The sequence below is a fragment of the Epinephelus fuscoguttatus genome, linkage group LG8 (genome assembly GCF_011397635.1).
Source record: "Epinephelus fuscoguttatus linkage group LG8, E.fuscoguttatus.final_Chr_v1".
Lineage (NCBI taxonomy): Eukaryota > Metazoa > Chordata > Actinopteri > Perciformes > Serranidae > Epinephelus > Epinephelus fuscoguttatus.
In genome coordinates this window covers 4,653,375-4,673,952 of record NC_064759.1, presented here as the reverse complement: position 1 = coordinate 4,673,952, position 20,578 = coordinate 4,653,375, and the positions used below count along the sequence as shown (strand labels likewise).

Below are 20,578 nucleotides of genomic sequence, written 5' to 3'. Positions count from 1 at the left end.
CTCTCCAAATAAAAACCAGATATGGTCAGTATCGTCATAATTATGGGTAAATATTACATTTATAATCACCCTTGTTAACCTGGTGCAGAAATAAATGAAATAGTTTTTTTCTGCTGTATAAATACCACATGATAACAGAATGTAAAAGGTCTGTCAAAACTATATCGCAATATCTGGTATTCTGCCCAAGATAAAAGGATTGTTTTGTATTATTTATTAACTGGGTTTGGCTCTGTTACCATATGGGTTTACTGTGTCTCATAATATATAGCATTCAACACATTTATTTTCACAATTTACATGTATTGTTGTTTTATTTTTTGTTTAAATATCTCTCTTTTTTCTGTTATTAATGTAAATTACAGCCTTGCCATTTTGACTTTGTTTTGAATCTGTCTGTGTTGTTTGGAAGAATGCAACCTGCATCATTCTTATGATGATATGTATTGTTGAATTATCCTAAATAATTTTTGAACTGCATTTAATAATAATAATAATAATAACAATAATAATAATAATAGCACCAGTATAGCACGCATAGCACCTTCCATACAAGAGATGCAGCACAAATTGCTTTACAACCAGAGCAGTGTAAGCACTGAGTGCTTCACATGAAAATAGACATAATGAACATAAAACAGACTTAAAATCTTTTTAAAAATCATGAGATGAAATAAATAATGAAACCTCATAAATCATCACATCATGAAATCATAGAATTGTAAAACCATCATCGTAAAATCAAGCAAGAAACAACATTTTAAAAAAGTTGCAGCAGCAAGAAGCATAAACAGAAAGATCTTCAGACATGGTTTAGGATGGTCAGAGCGAGTTCAAGACAAATATCGACTTTAAAATTAACTATCAGAATCGGCCAACATGCTTTTTCTTATTTTGCAGAATGAAAGAATATTACATACATTGAAAAGCATTCTATCTCATGTCCCCATCAGCTGGTGGGCCATGAAACATACACGTAAAATATGATGTTAATTCCATCACAGAAGAGACTTGATGATCACTAAAATTAGGTGGGAAAAAAGTGGATATATCAATATTGGTATTAGTTATCAGCCAAGTGAGTTGTTATATATCAGCATATCGGATATCGTGCATCCCTACTCAAAATTGTTCTGGTAGAATAAATGTGAAGAATGCAGCAGTTAAGATGAAATGTCACCACTCATTAGAGCAGAGCCGACTAACTAAGCATAACATGTTGGTTAGGAGAGGAATTAAGGGGGTGGGAGTACCTTACCCCATCTGACCCTAAAAACAGATTAAGAAAAAATTCAAACCTATATAAAACAGCAAGGCCAAAGTAACAATAAATAGATATCTGAATAAAAATGAATCAATAATACATGTACATGGTGAAAATAGATGTGTTTAAGACAATATATACTATGAGATACCAGAAATTGTGACGTAATTTGACAGACATTTTATATTTGTGTATCAGTTAATATTTGTAAAGATGAAAAATGCTTATTTCATTAATTTCTAAACCAAGTTAATGAGAGATTACATCCACTGGTTACGTACGAGCGCCGAAACGGGAATTTACTGGAAGCACATGAACGCATCCTACATGTGTAGTGGAAGCTAAGCTAGCTGCTAACCACAACAAGCATTAGTGAAGTGAAAGGCGACGAATTAGCGTTATATAAACCGATTTTAAGTACCGTGAGAGTTAGTTTGTACTTTTAAACACTCTTCGTCCAAACTGGGGAGAATAACGCAGCACTAACAAGCTAACTTGTGTTAGCATTAGCTTCCCATGTCAGTGAGCTGTCAGCAGTGAAGGATGAGGAGATGTTGACACCAACTCTTTCAGCAGGACAACAGAGAGACTTGGCCGAAAGACTCAGCGCTTTCCTGTCTCACTACAGCCACGTATCCGACTCCTATATTATTGTGAGTGTGGATGACTGACTTGTTTGCTGCTTCTCCTGTTGTGTGTTGACCCAGCTGTGTTAGAGGAGTGGACTGTTGGTATGTTTTGAAACAAAGATGCTTCAAAATCACGCTGTCTTGGAAACTTGCATACTTGATACTGCACATTTTTTATGTTTCACCCAAATTACTGAGCCCTTCTCCTCTTCCAAGGTAACCCAACCAAGATGCTGATTTAAAAGCATCATTACATCATCTCAAATATAACTATTGAGTGCATAAAGACGTCCTAGATTTTTAACTTTAACCTGTGAAAATAGGAACAAAAGAGATTTTGTGTCCACCGATTGTGCCTTTGAGAGATGTATGCAGTGGTGAAATGTAACTAAGTACATTTATATTTACTTAAGTAGTTATGTATTTCCATTTTTGCGCCTGACAGTTTTGTATAAGTCTTTTACTAAAGGATAGGATCCTCAAGAATATTGATCACTACCAGCTGATTTCACTGCCCTCTGTGTTTGAACTCCTGTAAATCATCTTAATCGGCTGCAGCAGAGACTCACTGAACTCAGGTATATTCTTGAGTTGATAACAGGGACGCACCGATCCTATATGTGGATCGAATATCGCCCCGATATCAACAAAATAAATGGATCGGGTATCGGAAAATGCAACCAATACCTGAGGCGATTCTTTCCTTTTACATCTATTGCGACACGAGCTGCGTCATACGCCATGGAGCGAAGGAGAGAACCTGCTGTGTGGAGGTGTTTCACACTGAACACTCCAACTAGCTCGACGACACTTTGTAACGTCTGCAAAGTGAATGTTGCTAGGGTTGGTGGTAGTACCGCCAAGTATAATGCTACCAATTTAACAAAGCATCTACAAAACATCATCAAACGAAGATCCAAGAGTTCCAGCAGTTGAGCAGGTCGAAAGGAGCAGGAGGTAATACTGCACAGCAGTTAACGTTAGCAGATGTGCTGCAAAGAAGAGAGAAATTCCCCAGCGATAGCGCAAAAGCTGTGAAAATTTCTGATAAAGTGCTGGAGTACATTGTTTTGGATGGACAACCATTGACGGTAGTTGAAAACGTGGGCTTCCAATGTTTACTGGATGACCTGGAGCCACGGTAGAATTTGCCGCGGGCAAATATTTTTCTGAGACTGCACTGTCCTGAATTTATGAGAAAGTGAGCAAACACTTGTCTCAAGAGTTACAAGGTGTAGATGATTCATCTGTTTCATCTTGTTTCATTTTATCTCAGGAAAGAACTGTGTAGTCATCAGTGCCTGATGCCACGAGTCTTTTCTGTTCTACATGTAAAGGTACATAGCTTTTTAAGTCAACCATGGTATCGGATCGGTATCGGCTGACACTCAAAGCCACAGCATCGGGATCCAAACTGAAAAAGCTGGATCGGTGCATCTCTAGTCGAGAACGGCTGCATTGAAAGTATCCCCTAGATTTCTGTTTGTAACCAACTGGATTCATATAGTTTCTCTAATAACGGTCACTGTTATTTTCCCTGCAGGAGTTCTTCACTGAAGATCTCTGGCACACTCTACCCGACACCTGGCAGCAGGTGTTGCAGGACCTGTCCTACCCACAGATTGCAGACCTGTTACTGGATGCCACACATGGAGACCGGAGGTACTGCTGGATAGTACATTTACAAAGTCTTACTACAAAGAGCAGAGCGGGGAAAAACTAAAACAAATAAAGCAGGAATAATCTTTATGAGACAAGGAACTAAAACACAAAACAGCAAAGGGTCAGGACATAATACCAAAGCATTACAGGAAGGGTTTGCCTCATGTTGACTTCCTGGACAGCTGTGAAGTTTGTTTTTGTAAATTCTGGCTGCAAGTAGTTTTTACTCTAGACTATGAGGGGTCTCAGGCTGCAGCTAACTTCATATTGAGTAAAAAAGTTCTGAAGTTGCTAATGTGGAGATGCTAAAAGCACGTGAATATCATCTTCTCCAACAGTCTGATTATTTTTGTGTCAGTGTAATTAATTTGTAGTTTGGCAACATGGACCCCCTGTGAGATATGTTGACAGTGAGATTAATATGAAACACTGCCAGCCTCATGATCTGATAGTAATAAGAGTTTGTCGTTACAGATACCCGTCGGTGTGGCCTCTGTCTCTCTTGGCGTTTCGTGCCACAGCTCACGCTCTGGCCTTTCCCAGAGAGTGCGGGCGGGAGCAGGGCCGGACAGCGAGCTCGGTGAAACCTGAGGAGTTCCAGGAAAACCAAAGTCAGAGCTCGCTGCTGGGACACATATTCAGGAAACACGTCAAACCCAAGAAGCAGCATGAGATCCGCAAGCTGGGCATGGTACAGGGTTGATTATTTTCTACTGTCACTGTGTTTTAAAGTAGAATTTAAATGAACAGTTCTTCTGTTAACAGTGTTTTTAATCTGTTTCCCTTTTTTGAATCCCAGCTGGTAAAACGACTTTGTGAGCAGACTGACTGCAGCAGTGTGGTGGATGTGGGCTCTGGACAGGTATCAGTCAATCCTACTGTCAGAAAACAGCTGCTCACTGTAGTTTTTATCAAACAAAAAGGAGGAAATAGTGACTTTGATGGGGACTATTTTCAGCAGCGGATTCATCTACATTTGGATTAAATGAGTATTTGTGTCAGCAGGACGGTGAATGTGGGACTGCGTTAAACAAACTACAGTGTGTGTGTTAGTGGTGATGTAGGAACATGTGACACAGTGTGGCTCATTAACATGTTTTTAATGGCGTTTTATGCCACAGAAGAAGAAGAGGGGATGTCAGGCTGTAGATACACAAACTGTACTTGTTAGAGGATACATTCACCGTTGGTTTTTGTCTTGTGATCACGTGTACGTCACATAAATATACTGTAAAATCATTACACATTAAATCCTGAGTTTTGCACTGTTCTGCTCTGAACAGGGTCATCTGACTCGTTTCCTGTCCTTTGGACTCGGGCTGTCTGTGACCGCCATTGAGGCTGATCACACCCTGGTTGCTATGGCGTCCAGGTTCGACCAGCAGTTACTGTGGGCCTTGGAGAAGGAAAAGCAGAAAAAGGTTGGTGCTTTGCTGAACGTATGACACACTATTAGTCCACAGACAAAGGTTGGTTTTGAAAGAGCATTTATTTGTCAAAATCACTTTCGTTAAGCTTCATTAGTCTTCACTGATGCCTCTTTTCCACCGAATTGGAAGCTCTGTACTCTGCAGGGAACCAACCTGTGTCTCCTCCAGTTTTGAGCAGAACCATGATAATCAAGGATCAAAGGAGGGCTATGCACAAAGCATAATGGAAGTAAAGAGTAGTAGCACAGTGGCGGATGGCATTGATTACCTTTTATTCTGTTTTTATCCTAAAAACAATCATGGACCATGAGAGGTTCCTAAATACCAAACATGGAAGCTTTTTGGTATTTGCTGGGTTCGTCAATTAGAGTGACACCTTTCACATAGAAGAAATCATTTAAAGAAGTATTCCACTGCTGCAAAGATGTTCCTTACATTAAACCGGGCCGTCTATGCAGAAGGAGACACAATTCATTTTGAAATTGGTGCTACGTGACCAGAGAAAACAAAGATAGGACTGTGACACTTGGTTTTGCTCAAGAGCTAGAAAACCTACAACTACCAGAATGCACTGTGCTACACAAGACCAGTAAACGCTCCTACTGATGAATGACATAATGCAAGCTTATGTCATTTTAACGTAACAATATGATAAACGGCTGGTAACAAACAGTGTTGAATTACAGTTAAACAGTAACTTTAAATATGTTTCTGAAAACTTTGAGTTGAGAAATGGGCAACGCAGTAACAGAATCTTGATTATTTGATCAGCACTTCCTGGTTTTACCGTTTGAGAAACAGAGAGAGGGGGGTGGGTCTCTCTTTCTCTGTACTCTTTGTGTCCATGGCGGCAAGCATACGAAAATGAAAAAATGCAATCGGTAGTTTGACGCATTTCACTCTCGGGCAGTAGGGAAGTCTGGGCACTGGTAAGATGGAGGGAAGTTTGCCACAGTTAATTTGCACTTACTACCCACATTGTTATGTTACAAAGCTGGTTTAAAATCCACAAAGTGTCCCTTCATTACATTATTCATATAAAAATATTATAGCAGCTTTAAAGTGCTTTATTTACTATCGATTATATCAACCCATCAAAACCAAATTTGATAAGAGGGATGTCATATTTTGACAAGCTCTCTGAAGGAAATTGTGATTTGTGGTGTTGAACTTTGTAAATAAAATTGAAATTGAACTGAAATGTTTATTTGTACAGCTCTTTGAGATATTGGGCTTATAGATTTTGACTTGACTTGATAAACATCTTTCTTCCTCCTAGAGCTGCTCCTTTCTGGTCCCAGCGTCACAGTCCTCTCCCCGCCACGTGGCCGGTTGGGTAAACCCCAAGGCATCATGGGAGGCCTTCATCAAGCAGCTGAGTGCGGCAGATTGTGTCTCTGAAGGTTCCCCGACTCCATCTGGACCGAGCAAAAAGAAACTGCGGGGCTCTGAGCATGAGCGGTCCGCTTGTGTTGTCCAGACTCCATCGTGTTGTGCTTCCACAGACTCTGACAGTCGCTCACTGGACTCTGAATCAACATCACAGCATCCGTTAAACACGTCTGTTGAGGAGTCGTCTGCTGAAAACTGCTGCTCGTGTGCGCAGCCTGTCTGTCAGGAGGCGGTATGTCCTCAGGAGAACAGCCCAGACTTTGTCCTCACCGGTCTCCATGCCTGTGGTGACCTCAGCGCCACCCTCCTCCGCCACTTTGTCAACTGCCCACACGTACGCGGCATCACCTCTGTGGCGTGCTGCTACATGAAAATCACCACCAAGGAAAATCCCTCCCCTCCAGGACGGGTAGCAGCTCCACAAACATCCGGCCAGGAAGAACTTCACTCGGAGTTCGGCTACCCGATGAGCTCCTGGGTGCAAGGGCTGCCGGAGCATCAGTTGTCCTATAAGGCGAGGGAGGGGGCGTGTCATGCCATTGAGGACTATGTACGGAGGCTTCGGGAGGAGAGCGAGCTGCTGAAGACACACTGTTACCGGGCGATGCTGGAGACGTTCATCAGGGATACGAGGCCGGATCTGCGCAGGGCCGGAATCCAGACCATAAAGAAAGCCCATCTGCTTCCATTCACAGAGTGAGTCAACACCGCAGCCTCCAGTTTACAACATGCCTAATGTTTGCGTACTGCGCTGCTCAGAGGAGGAAGTTCACTGAAGTCTTAAACTGTCCAAACAAATCTAAATTATTGTGGATTTTTTTGTGCTTGATCTGTTTTAACTACAGTAGGGGTGTCACAGGTTAACGCCACCCTTCCTGCTGTACTCAAAGATTCCTCAGGTTTATGCTTCACTTCTCTGTAGAGCTTGGGTATGGCTATGAAAAAAGTAGTAATAATTCTTATAAATCAGGAGACATAAAGAATAAAGCTCAGCTGAGGTAAATAAAGGTCACTATTAATGTAGAATTCATGGAAATGTCCTCGTCTGTCTTCATCCCTCTCAGGTACGCCCGCCTGGGTCTGGCACGGGTCAGCCTGCCTCCTGAGATGCCTCTGGACCCGGAGCGGGTGGAGGCCATGTTGAGGCAGCAGAGCAGGGTGGTGGTGTATTTCAGCCTGTCCCTGCTGCTGGCTCCTGTGGTGGAGACGCTGGTGCTGCTGGACAGGATGATCTACCTGCAGGAGAACGGTGAGCGGCCGGATGCTGTGACACGAACAAACTTCACTGCCGTGTGTTTCCTTCAGCTCTAACTGAAGCCTCGTCTCTCTGCAGGTGTGGACAGTCAGCTGGTTCCTCTCTTCAACCCAAACTTTTCCCCAAGAAACTTTGTGCTGGTGGCTCTGAAGCCTCGTGGATAAGGAGGAGGAAAATGGGAGACTACACAAGACACAATGAAATATGACCCAAAAACAAGAGATCCAGAGTCCTAAGGTTGTTTTGTTCCTCTGGTTTTAGAGATGTTAAATAATGAACATTAAGGGCATTTTTTTTTTTTGCTGGCCTTCGGACATCTTCTGACACACATGTCCTTCCTGCTATGGAGCCAATCAGATTTTCAGCCTGGAACATGCTGGAGATCGAAAGCTTTGGCATCTTGCTGCTGCCAAAGTGTGCACTCAGTTCTGCTTCCATAGACACTGACTAATTATTAGGATTCACCAAAAGATCTTGCCTGACATTAGACAGAAATGTCCCCTCATTACACTCCATGTGCATCTTTGGTCTGACACTGTGTCCACTCTAAGTGACTCCAGTGGAGGAGGGGGATTCAGTTTACCCCCCAAAAAAATCATTTTAAAGGAGCAGTGTGTCAGATTTAGGGGGTTTATTGCAGATTGCAACCAGCTGAAACTTCTCCTGGTAAGAATTCCTTCAGTTTTCGTTGTTCTGGAGGTTTTTACCGGGAGCTGAATTATCCACATAGATCTCTTCCTCTCCGACCAGGTGATTTAAAACGGTAAAAACACTCTGTAAAGCAGTTTCAAGTTACACATGAGTGTTTCTTCAGACACTGTGTGTAGGAGATGGGCCCTTAACTATGGTGGCCAACATGAAAATGCAAATGTCCCAGTCTAGAGCCAGTGTTTGGTTTGTCCATTCTGGGCTACTGTAGAAACAAAAAATGAGATAGAGATAGATATGAACGGCTCATTCTAAAGTAACAAAAACACAGCGATTCATATTTTCTGGTGATTTTACACCAAAGAAAACAGACTTAATGTATTCCATTTCTGACAGTATATCCCCCTGAATCCTACACTGGACCTTTAAGTCCACACTGATGCATTTCCATGCCAACATTCTGGTTTTGCCGGGGTTTTAAGAGTGAAGTTAAGCGAAGTAAAAACAAACTATAATGTCAGGCAATATTGAGAAAACATGTTGATTCAGAACAGCCTCGATGGCAACGTCTATCTTCTCTACAGCGCTTGCCATTGTTGTTATGACTGACAACCACTTAATAGCAGTGTAAATGTTGCCCACGGCTCTCATTGGCTGTTTTTTATTTTAACTGAGAAGCCACTGTTTCATGTCACGATGCAGGTGAATCAGTCAACTCGAACTTGGTGGAGTGGGTGGATTGAAAGGTCTGGACTCAGGTTACCAAAGATCGTGTTTTCATAGGTTTGTCATGAAATTCAGCACAAACCACGGCGTAGTTGTTTTGTTGTTACTTTTCAAGAGGAGACACGCCATGAGAGATGTCACCATGAAACTTCTCCAGTTGATTTGAGTTTTTGCAGAGGGAATTTTAATATCTGTTTTTATCACACCGTAAGAGTCAGACAATACTGTTAGCCATTTTTAAAAAAAATCAATTTTCGGCATGTTTTCAGGAATAAAATGTTCTGTAAATCAGGCTCTGAACAAACCCCACAGTAAAACCAATCAGGATATAAACAGGAGTAAAACTGTAATGTTTGAGGAGTGCTGCTGAAGTTGTCCCAGAGTTTGAGAAATAACTCATTTTGAGAAAACAGCCTTTGAAGATAGATTTTAGACAAAAATAAGACAGTGGGGTAAAAATGTTAACTAACAGATTTCACCATGAAACTTGCCCCAGTTGATTAGTCAGGCTACATTAAAGCCACAGTGTGTAGGAATTTCAAATTGTTTCAAACACATATTGCAACTACGGTAGCCGCTGTGTACCAAAAAGCTATGATAACATTGATGAAACCATGTCATCCGATACTTCATGGAGTATTCATTCAGGCTCCTACACAGACACACGCGACGCAAGTTGACAAACCCCCTCCTCACCATGCTGGCTGTGTTTACAGTGTAGGACTGTTGGGGCGGGTGTAAATCCAAACAAACCAATTACGTCTTGTCTTTTGACAGCTGACAAGTGGCTCAACCTCACACACCTCATCCCTCTCCTCACATCACTGCACCACTCTAACAGCTGTTAGCGGCCAGTGGCGCTGCCCTGTGATTGCATTACCTTTCTCCTTCAGCAGCTCTCTCTACCTGGGAAAGGCGACCCCGATGTTGACCCTCGTTTTTGAATTCGCCGGTCACGTTGCCTTTTTAATTCCCTTTTGCGCTTTCTTGGCGATGAGGATTCTGTCTCCCATGATGCTGCATATGCATGATCCTGCATTATACTCAAAGACTTTGTTTCACATTTGCCATGGTAGTAGAGAAGCGCCTCTTGCTCCTCTCCTTCGTCTTCTCAGTCACGGAGCGCTGGCCTGGCTCCTTACGGAACCCCCCAGACGACTTACCCGCACAATGTACATCCAAAATTCTCCTTTTACGAGAATAAGTCAGATTATTGGTGGAGGTAATAATACACCAATGATGACATATTTATGAATGCAGACATCGATTTTTGCCGATTAACAACTGAAAATATTACACAATGTCCCTTTAAGACACTTTTTTCATTTTCATATTTCATTTTCTGAAATATGATTATCTAATGACATTTGTGCTTTTTACATACATTTCCAGAACACAAATCTGAACTAAGATAAACCTAAATGCTTATTGTGTATGTTTTCTTTCCACTAGTCTAAAACAAGACGTGTTATGGAAACAAAACAGCCCAAAATCTCAAAATTTACCAGTGCATTAAAATGCATGTTTTCACCCAGGGTGTCTCCCCTTAAAATGTCAGTCTGTGATCAAGTGTTAGATTCATGTACCATCACCATCTCTCACAGGAACACAACTAGCACTGCTAATAATATTGTTCCTGATACATTTTCATCGTACCTGAGTTTAAAAGAAATATTATCAGTTACACAACAGACAAACACAAACTGTGTATTCATCAAACCTGTCCTGCTCAAATACAAATCCTTTGTGAGTCGTGTCCTGTTCTACATTTTGGATCTTTGTGTAATTAAATACATTTATCAAAAGCTCTCATCTTTGAAAAGGTCTCACTGCAGTCTTTTTAGCTCAGCGTTCCTGAGAGAATCTACTAATCCTGTTTGTAGTTAAACAACATGATGCCACATGTTTGGTGTGAAATCCTGGAACTCATGTCCTTATTTACAGAAATCAAAGTTCCAGAGAACTGAAGACACATTTGTTTTTAAAAATCACAACATGTTGACGCTTTATTTTCTCGATCCTATTAGTGTCGAAATATGTTCCATCCAGAAGTCAGGTTTGTTGTGCAACAAATTCTCACCCCCCACAGAAAGCACACAATCACAACCAGATGTTCTAACAAAGCTCATTATTCTCAGAGTAGGGCTGCTGCTCTGAGACCAGTTTGGCTCTCATTTTATGTTTAGCATCTTGTTGCAGCAGTGGTCCTAAATCAGTGCCTTGTTTGTAGAGACTCCATTCGTGGACTCGTACTCCACCTCCTGAGCAGAGCAGCAGAGACACACTCATCTCCAACCTCCAGAAGCTTTGTTAGACAGCACAGGACGGTTGAGATCACTGAGAGCCATGAAGCATTTGGTGTTGGTGGTTCTGGGTTTGCTGTTGTCTCCTCAGCGAGCACACAGCAAGTTACCTTGCAAGCCACTAACATCCAGCTTTTGTCAAGGTTTGGGATACACCACCACCCCCTATCCAACTGGAGCTGTAGGCTACAACCTGCAGCAGACGGGTCAGATGATAGAGACGGCTTGTTCTCCAAACGTCGCCGCACTCCTGTGTCGTGTTGTTGTGCCCGAATGCGGCTCGGACGAAAACAGCCAGCTGAGGCCTTGCCGAGCGCTCTGTGAGAAGGTCAAGACAGACTGCGAGCCTGCCTTCAGAGCGAAGAGGTTAACCTGGCCGACAAAGCTCCGATGTGACACTTTATCACAGACTAACTGTGTGCAGGTCAGTATGAAAGCATGAGGATATCAACTCTTGGGAAATTCACTTATTCAGTTTCTTGCCCAGATGAAGATGAGAACACGGACACCTCTCTCATTTTTGTACATTAAATATGAAGCTACAGGAAGGTTAGCTTAGCACAAAGACTGGAAACAAAGGGAAACAGCTAGCCTGGCTCTGTCCAAAAGTTACAAAATCCACCTACCAGCACCTTTAAAACTCACAAATAAACTTGTTACATCTGTTTATTTAAACTCTACAAAAACTGCAGTGTAAAAACGTCAATTTGTGGTTTGACTTAAGGACGTCACTGCGCCCCGCCAAGAAATAGTCCGGCACATAACCTGCAGTAAAACCACCAATGTTGTTTTTACACTTTAGTTTTTGTACAGATTTAACACTTGAGATGTTTGTGAGGTTTAGAGGTGCTGACAGGTGGATTTTGTTCAATTTGGACAGAGCCAGTTTAGCTATTCCCCTTTGTTTCCAGTCTTTATGCCCTTACAGTGGTTAAGTGGACACCAGGGCCAACCAGAAGACCGGTATCCCATCAGGACTCAGACAAATCCTGGTTTGAGTTTTTTGGTAAAAAGGGAAAAAGCAGTTGCGGCTGGTGAAAACTACCGAAGTGCAAAAATTCACTGATTTATGTTTCTGTTCTTCCAGGGCCGAGGCCCCGCTGTACATCCAACGCCCGCTGGAGTATGTCAGCCAATCACTATCCCTCTCTGCCAAGACCTGACATACACTGACACCATCATGCCCAACATGCTGGGCCACAGAAATCAGGAAGAAGCAGCACTGGAAGTACATCAGTTTATCCCGCTTGTAAAAGTGGAATGCTCCCGTCACCTGAAGACTTTCTTGTGCTCCGTCTACACTCCCAAGTGTGTTTCAGGCAAAGCTCGATCTCCCTGCAGAACGCTCTGCGAGCAGGCGAGGTCCGGCTGTGAATCACTGATGAACAAGTTTGGCTTCCAGTGGCCAGAATCCCTCAGGTGTGAAGCATTTACGACAGAGTCCTGTGAAGGCGTAAGTCTGCTCTTTCTTGACCTTAAAATGAAGATGAAGAGATGTTTATGTCTTTGATTGTCAGGTGATCTAATTAAATACATGCTCTGTGTTTAATTAATCTAAAGCACATACATCAACTTTTGCAGTGAAAGTATTTTTAAAAATTCACAATTGTCACCCTGTCCTCTACCACAGGTAAGTGGTTCCTTTGAGCTGCTTGCATGGCGTCTTGTGTGACATTATACCAGGCAAAATAACTCAAATGAAATAAGTTTCCCACAGACAAATCATTGATGAATAAAGTCACTTTTTTAAAAGGCACTTTGGGTTTGGTGCACATGAGTGATGGAAACCACAACAGCCAAAAGTATTCAGAATTCATTGGTTTATGTTTCTGTTCTTCCAGACTGAAGATATGAGTCAAATATCCTCTGCGGCATGTCAGACAATCACTGTCCCTCTCTGCCAAGACCTGCCGTACACTCAGACCGTCATGCCCAACATGCTGGGCCACACAACTCAGGAGGATGCAGCCCTGGTACTGCAGACGTTTCTACCACTCATACAAGTGGGGTGCTCCCCTCATATGAAGACTTTACTGTGCTCCGTCTACACTCCAGAGTGTCTGTCAGGAACACCTCGACCTCCCTGCAAATCACTCTGCGAGCATGCACGCTCCGGCTGTGAGCCAATGTTTCAAAGGTTTGGCTTCCCGTGGCCAGAAGCCCTCAAGTGTGACACATTTACCACAGAGTCCTGTGAACATGTAAGTCTGCTCTTTTTCTTTATTTAAGTGTTGCCAATCCTGTGTAATAGTTTATCATTGTGTTGTTTTTATCATGTGCACTTATCAAACACCTTGTGAAGTTTCGAAAGGCGCTACAGAAATAGTTACTGTAAAGTCTGATACAAGCCATGCTGTACAAGCTGCATTTTGCCAAAAGTAGCACCACAGCAAAAATAAAACTCTAGTTACCATCTCGCAGTTGTATGCCTCTGCACACCAGTCAAATTTTACTGGTTTTACCCCAAGCAGCACAGAAGATCTATACATTCTCCACAGTTTCAAGAAAAAAAACTCATTCTTGAGTTATGGACAAAAACATGTTTTGTGAGGTCACAGTGACCTTGACCTTTGACCGTCAACCACTAAATTCTATTCAGTTCATTCTTGAGTACAAATAGATGTTACTGCCAGAATATTCCATCAAGGACTTCTCGAGATACTGCATTTGAGAGAATGAGGTGGATGCAAGGTCACAGTGACCTTGACCTCTGACCACTAAAATCTAATCAATTCATCATTGTGTCTAAGAGGATGTTAGTACCAAATCCACTGAGGTGGACAATAGAGTTATCTATCTATCTTGAAGAAATTCCCCTCACAACCTTTCAGAGATATTGCATTCACAAGAATGAGATCGATGCAAGGTAACAATTACCTTGACCTTTGACCACCAAAATCTAATCAATTCATCACAGAGTATAAGTGAATGTTTGTGCCAGATTTGAAAAAAATCCCTCAAGGTGTTGTTGAGGTATCATGTTCACAAGAATGAGAGAGTCGAGGTCATAGTGACCTTAACCTTTGAACTATGACCACCAAAATCTAATCAGTTCATTGTTGAGTTCAAGTGGACAAGGTGAACAATAGTTATTCTAAAGTTAAAGTTAAAGTTATCTATCTATATATCTATCTTGAAGAAATTTCCCAAAGACCTTCTGTAGATATTGTCCTCATGAGAATGAGATAGATGCAAGGTCACAGTGACCTTGACCTCTGACCAACAAAATCTACTCAGTTCATCACTGAATATAAGTGAATGTTTGTGCCAAATTTGAAAAAATTCCCTCAAAGCGTTCCTGAAATATACTTACATACATGGTATGAACGGACAATCCGAAAACAGCAATGTTTCCGGCCACAGCTATCGCAGGTGCAGAGGTGTATAAACAAAGGCCACACAAGTCTGGCCAAAGGTAATCAGACTTGGAGTGACCGTGTGCACTTGTGTCTCGTTCCAGTATGGAGTGGGCAGCAGCGGGGGCGTCTGCGAGCCGATCACCATACCAATGTGCCAGGGCCTGTCCTACAACCAGACCATCACTCCAAATCTACTGGGCCACACGAGTCAGAGAGAGGCGGTGATGAAGATGTCCTTTTTCAACTCGATGGTGCAGACTATGTGCTCGGTGGACATACGGCTGTTTGTGTGTATGGTGTACGCCCCCGCGTGTGTGGCAGGCGAGGTGAAGCGGCCCTGCAGGTCTTTCTGTGAGAGGGCCAAACGGGGCTGTGAGGGTTTGATGACCAGCTTTGGTGTTTCCTGGCCAGAAGAGCTGCAGTGCAACTCATTCCCAGAGGAAGCGTGTATATCAGTAAGTAATGGAAACCTTGTCGATATATAAAGAAGAGTGCAGTTTGATAATAGAAGTGAATCTGAATGTTTTCCATTAGATTCCTCTGTGTTTATGGAGCTTTACATGACTTCTTTCTTTTCTTTCACAGGAAGACAGCAGGCCTGATGTAAGTGTTTCCAAAAAAAATATGTTAATTCTATTACTCACAATATGACATTTATATTTTAGATTTGGTGCACAGGGGTGTACAGGTAGCCTTCAGGCCAAGTTTTCGTCGCCATCATGGTTGTTTTTTTTGGACCACCAAAGACCCCACCAGCAGCTGGAATTTTAGTTTTGGAGCATGTACAATATTTTAGGAAATAAATCCCTGCCAACATTTTAGGGTCATTTTGTGCAATAAAGCCATATTTACTGTACTCACTGTATTTCACCCCAAGGTTAGATAAAGTTATTGCATGTTGTGTGAAGCAGATCTTTGTTCATGTGTCTGTCCTTGTTTCCAACAGATGCTGACTGCTGAAGGTGTTCTTGCTAAGCTGAATGCTGGTGGCTACTCTGTTCACGGCAAAAGTCAGTTTATTTTCCACCAATCTTAACAACACTATCTAATCATCTGAATTATACAAACTCTCATGGTTGTCTTTATTCTCTCCCATGTAGCCTTAAGTCTGAAGACAGCCCACCTGCTGTTGACTCTCATGGACGTATCCTTTACTGATCTGTTAATCTGTTTGATATTTACCGCCATATTTATTTGTCACAAAGGTCTGGGAGCAGGCTCCATCACTGCAGTGCTTAAGTGTCTCAACAGAAGGTAAACTCAGTCTGAATGCCCTGGATGGAATATGTGATCACTGACTCTTCATTCAGCTCTAGCCATCATGCAATAAGATGTTATAAAGAGATATACGTTTTTATTTATTTTATTTATTTAAACTATGCTTACAGTACAACAATTCATTTACTTTAGAAATTTTCTGAAATTTTACATGTTTAAATTTGCAAATGAGGCATTGTCTAGTTGAATATGCACTGATTTGCACAGGATAAAGCCAGGTTCAAAATTCTTGTTTCACTTTGTTGTCATATCAGAGTCAAACGGTTTTGGAGAGAGAATTTTGGCTATTTTTTTGTTTTGTGGGGGCCGGACTTAAATGCTCTTTCTCTACAGATATCACCATAAAACTGGACTACTTCTATTAACACTATTTTTTGTATTACAAGTTTTCTGAAATTTTATTTTTAAATATGAAAAGAAGCATTATCTAATTAAAGTTGTGCTTTTTGAATAAATTTCCAGAACAGAAATCTGAACTAAAATAAACCTGTCTGAAAGAAGATATTACAGAAGCAAAATAGCCCAAAATCTCGCCTTAACCAGCACTCTCAGGCAGATAAGACTGGCGACCTGAATGTGGTGGAGCTCTTCAATCTGGAGCACTACGTTGCTGCTACCAGGAGGGAGTATCTGGAGAGCTACGAGAAGCGGACCCCACCCTCCGTCACTCAATACCAAATGAAAAGGGCTCTGTCCGCCCGAGGTAATAACATCGCACTAAAAGCCTCTCCACATCTCAACAAAACAATAACTGAGTCAGTCTAGTAGTATCTGTGGATTGCTTCAAACCATTATCATTTCTATCTGACAGAGTTTGAGTTAGAAGATGAAACCTTCAATGTTCTGTGGCGCGAGCACCACTCCGAAGGTGGCATCGACTACGATGACTTTGTGGCCTTCCTGACAAAACTTCAGATCCTCAGAGGTAACGGAAACCAAATTTAAGTGTGTCCAGCTCCACACTACATACTATCAGTAGTGAGTGAACAAAGGTTATTTACTCAAGTACTGTTCTGTCATTTTGAGGTACTTGTACTTGAGTATTTCCATTTTCTGCTACTTACTTATCTCAGAGGGACATGTTGTACCTTTTATAGCACTACATTTATTTGATGAGTTTAGTTACTTTGCAGATACAGATTCATGATACAAAATATAATCAACAGATAAGTAATGATATTGTTTTATCAATAAGAATTGACTGTTCTGTGAGGAACCTCACAAGCTACCCTGCAGTATATAAAGTAATAAATATACAAGATGTTTATCAATTATTTAAATGTAGCCCCACATGCACCAGCTGTAACATAGTATGTGGTGTCCACATTAATACACCAATAATTATTATAATAATTATAATAATACATTTTATTTGTAAGCGCTTTTAACAAATGCTCAAAAACACTTTACAGTTTTTTAAAAATCATAAAATAGAGCTACGTCAGAATAAAAAACAGCAATAAAACACACAAACTTATACATTAAAACCTGATTTAAAAAGGTGACTTTTGAGCATGTTGGGAGGTGTGTGCAGATATGGATGGGTTTGGGGAGTGAGTTCCAGAGGGAGGGGGCAGCGATGGAGAAGGCCCTGTCCACCCAGGTTCGGTGCTTGGTCCGTGCAGGTAGTGAGAGGAGATTTCCTTCGGATGAGCGGAGGTCGCGGGAGGGGGTGTGGTGGTGGAGTAGGTGTGTGAGGTAGGAGGGGGCCTGGTTGTTGAGTGCTTTGTGTGTGAGGAGGAGGATTTTGAACTGTATGCGATGTGTGATGGGGAGCCAGTGTAGGTTTTGGAGGACGGGATGATGTGCGGGTGTGGGTGAGCAGGCGGGCAGTGGAGTTCTGGATGTATTGAAGTTTATTGAGGAGTTTGAATGATGAGCCATGAGGGTGAGGGGAGAATCCCATATTATGATAAACATTATTCTGAAATGAGTTATAATGCACATAGAGTCCATTTACTTAAAATATATTTTGATGCTTTGTACTTTTACTTAATTAAAATTTTAAATGCATGACAGATTATTTCAACACTGATTTTTCTAGTTTTACTTAAAGGTCCAGTGTGAAGGATTCAGAGGAGCATTGATTCAGCTAATAGCTGATGGTATATGATATTCACAACTGTTTGCTTTTGTCTTTTGGCTGTAATCACCTGAAAATAAGAGTCCCATTTTTGTTACCTTAAAACCATACCATATTGTTTCTACAGGAGCACAGAATGGACAAATGAAACACTGGCTCTTGGGGCCAGCTCATCGTGGACTATATTGCTGTCATTGTTCATTTTAGTCAAAGCATACAGTTTGAAAACGAGGCAAACGCGGCTCCAACTAGAAAACAATGTTTTGATGCATTGGATGTGCTGAATGTGCATATTAAGGCAGTACAGGAGGAGGTGCACATTAATAATCCTCCAGGACTGTAACATGCTCATGTTTAACCCAAACAATGTGTCATGTGACTGCAGTTGCTTCACATCCAGGTCGGAACACCTTCTCACCACAAACCAACTGCACCAGAGTTCATTTGTAACCGGACTGAGACCACCTCTTCAAGAAGGTCTCAGTCTGTTAGTGACACAATTTTTTTTTCTTTATCAAACATGATTAAATTCAGGATATTAATATCTCTTGATATCTGCTTCCTGTCTCAGATCGTTTCCAGGCTCATATGATGCGTTTGCCGTGTGACTGCATAGTGGCCAGTTTCTCTTTCAAGCAGGTGAGTTTAAATGTTTTCATTAATGCTGTCAAATCAACAGTACTTAATGTAGCAACGGCCCAAATGTTCTTTACTTACCTGTTTGTGACCCTACAAAGATAAAGATTTCAAGTACAGGAGGATCACTGTACTAAAAGAAATAGTTATTGACACACAACACACTCCACCAGCTAGTTAGTGTCTATAAAGGATAAGATTAAAAAAGGTATGAGCAGAGCATATTCAGCCTAAAGTCAATAGTCCCTGATAATAAGGAAATCTCCATTTCAACACAAAGTATTAAATTAATTGACATCTTACTGGTAAAGACTCCCAGTCACTGATATATCGTAGGCAACTGGACTTGCTTGTGTTTCTTGAAGACGTTTCGCCTCTCATCCAAGAAGCTTCTTCAGTCACAGAGTCGTCAAGGTCACATGTGAGTCGTTGATCCACCCTGCTATCATGTGTGTCATTAGGGTTAGATGGGTCCAGGTGTGAGTGTTAAGCCGTCTGGGGAGGGATCTCAAGACTGCATTGTAAGTGGGTGATAAGTGGTGTCGATGGCCAGCTCCTCTGTTTAATGATGGTCGTTCCAGTTTGAGGTAGATGGCTTCTTTCACGCTTCTTTCAACCCATCTGTCTTCTCTGGCCAAGATGTGGACATTGCTGTCCTCAGAGGAATGTCCCTTCTCCTTTAGATGTAACTGGGCAGCTGAGTCTCTCCTGTGCTGTGCAATAAGTTTGCACAATGCAGTCTTGAGATCCCTCCCCAGGCGGCTTAACACCCACTCACACCTGGACCCATCTAACCCTAACGACACAAATGACGGCCAGGTGGACCAACAACTCACCTGTGCCCTTGACAGCTCTGAAACTCAGAGCTCACATGTGTTTTAAATGACTCAGTGAGGGTTCACACCCACACAGAGTTCAAAGCCTGACGACTCCGCACCAGTCCGTTAGAACTGAAGAAGCCTCTTGGATGAGAGGTGAAACGTCAAGAAACCCGAGCCAGTCCAGTTGCCTACGATACAGCACTTAAAATTGGCATAATGAGCACTTGAACATCTGGCAACAAAGGAAAATATGAAATATGAAAACAACAACTATTAATAGAAAGGTTTGGCACTTACAAACAGACATGACAGCAAAAAGCAGCTTCTTAAAACTCCATATGAACTTTTCAGCTGCAAAAAGGGAGCAACTCCAAGTCCCACTCCCCTGCTCGTAAAACACCTGTTCGTTAACACTCCAACAACAAGGTGTCCTTGTTGTTCCCAGGAGATGTTGCGTCTTAGAGATGTCAAACCAACCTGTGCTACTGCAGGTGCCATATATCTTCCAGGGCTACTGAAGGCGTCACGTTTTGGCTAATGATTGCATGTGTTAGGGGAAACTATAAAGCTAGCTTGGCTGGAGGTCATCGCTGCTCACTCACTGATTGACTGTTCATGCGGTTTGAACTATGTGTGTGAATCCATTTGCGAATGTTTAATAAAACTCAAGAAAAACAGCCGACGTGTGAAGACTTTTCTTTGAACTGTTTATTGAATAGTGATTTTGCCACCACACCAGTTACCACTTCATTGTGTGTTTCTCATTTCAGTTCATGAAATCAGCCATAATGTGAGGATCAAACAGGAGCTGAGCTGAATGGACCACAGGAGAAATGCTTGTAGCATTGTAGCTGTGTAGAGCTGTAAGGACCATATGTGTGGTTATGAATCCTTTTATCATCTTCATTATCAAATCTTCATGCTTTAAGTATAGAAACTTTAAAGGGACATGTGTCTGAGTTATTAGTAATGTCTGAAGTTTGTATTTCGTCAGTTTTTATGTGTTTGTTTTCAGATCAAATGAAATCTGCAAAATTGTCACTTCTCACATTAAAGATACTCCGCTGAAATAATCATCACACTTTTTCTGCA

At 41.8% G+C, this 20,578-nt stretch overlaps 2 protein-coding genes across 2 annotated transcripts; both read left to right on the top strand.

Annotated features, from left to right (window-relative positions):
- The first annotated feature begins 1,587 nt into the window (after positions 1 to 1,587).
- On the top strand, positions 1,588 to 10,829 carry mettl25b (methyltransferase like 25B). The gene is made up of 8 exons (XM_049582774.1): positions 1,588 to 1,917; positions 3,437 to 3,555; positions 4,030 to 4,246; positions 4,355 to 4,417; positions 4,839 to 4,976; positions 6,265 to 7,073; positions 7,442 to 7,626; positions 7,711 to 10,829. Exons 1-8 carry the CDS (start codon positions 1,816 to 1,818, stop codon positions 7,794 to 7,796), a joined length of 1,719 nt encoding a protein of 572 aa, XP_049438731.1. The 5' UTR covers positions 1,588 to 1,815; the 3' UTR covers positions 7,797 to 10,829.
- A 389-nt stretch (positions 10,830 to 11,218) lies between these two features.
- Positions 11,219 to 20,562, top strand: LOC125892653 (atrial natriuretic peptide-converting enzyme-like). Its single transcript, XM_049582762.1, has 11 exons — positions 11,219 to 11,733; positions 12,397 to 12,762; positions 13,151 to 13,510; positions 14,770 to 15,123; positions 15,254 to 15,271; positions 15,615 to 15,678; positions 15,769 to 15,812; positions 16,499 to 16,649; positions 16,758 to 16,871; positions 18,601 to 18,668; positions 20,257 to 20,562. The coding sequence occupies exons 1-11, from the start codon at positions 11,353 to 11,355 to the stop codon at positions 20,278 to 20,280; spliced, it is 1,944 nt and encodes a 647-aa protein (XP_049438719.1). The 5' UTR covers positions 11,219 to 11,352; the 3' UTR covers positions 20,281 to 20,562.
- The last annotated feature ends 16 nt before the right edge of the window (positions 20,563 to 20,578 follow it).

Coding starts and splice junctions, on each gene's coding strand:
- mettl25b (XM_049582774.1), top strand. CDS start 1,816: ATGTTGACACCAACTCTTTCAGCAGGACAACAGAGAGACTTGGCCGAA. Junction 7,074..7,441: donor CATCTGCTTCCATTCACAGA/GTGAGTCAACAC, acceptor CATCCCTCTCAG/GTACGCCCGCCTGGGTCTGG. Junction 7,627..7,710: donor GATCTACCTGCAGGAGAACG/GTGAGCGGCCGG, acceptor GTCTCTCTGCAG/GTGTGGACAGTCAGCTGGTT.
- LOC125892653 (XM_049582762.1), top strand. CDS start 11,353: ATGAAGCATTTGGTGTTGGTGGTTCTGGGTTTGCTGTTGTCTCCTCAG. Junction 11,734..12,396: donor CACAGACTAACTGTGTGCAG/GTCAGTATGAAA, acceptor CTGTTCTTCCAG/GGCCGAGGCCCCGCTGTACA. Junction 16,872..18,600: donor AAAACTTCAGATCCTCAGAG/GTAACGGAAACC, acceptor TTCCTGTCTCAG/ATCGTTTCCAGGCTCATATG.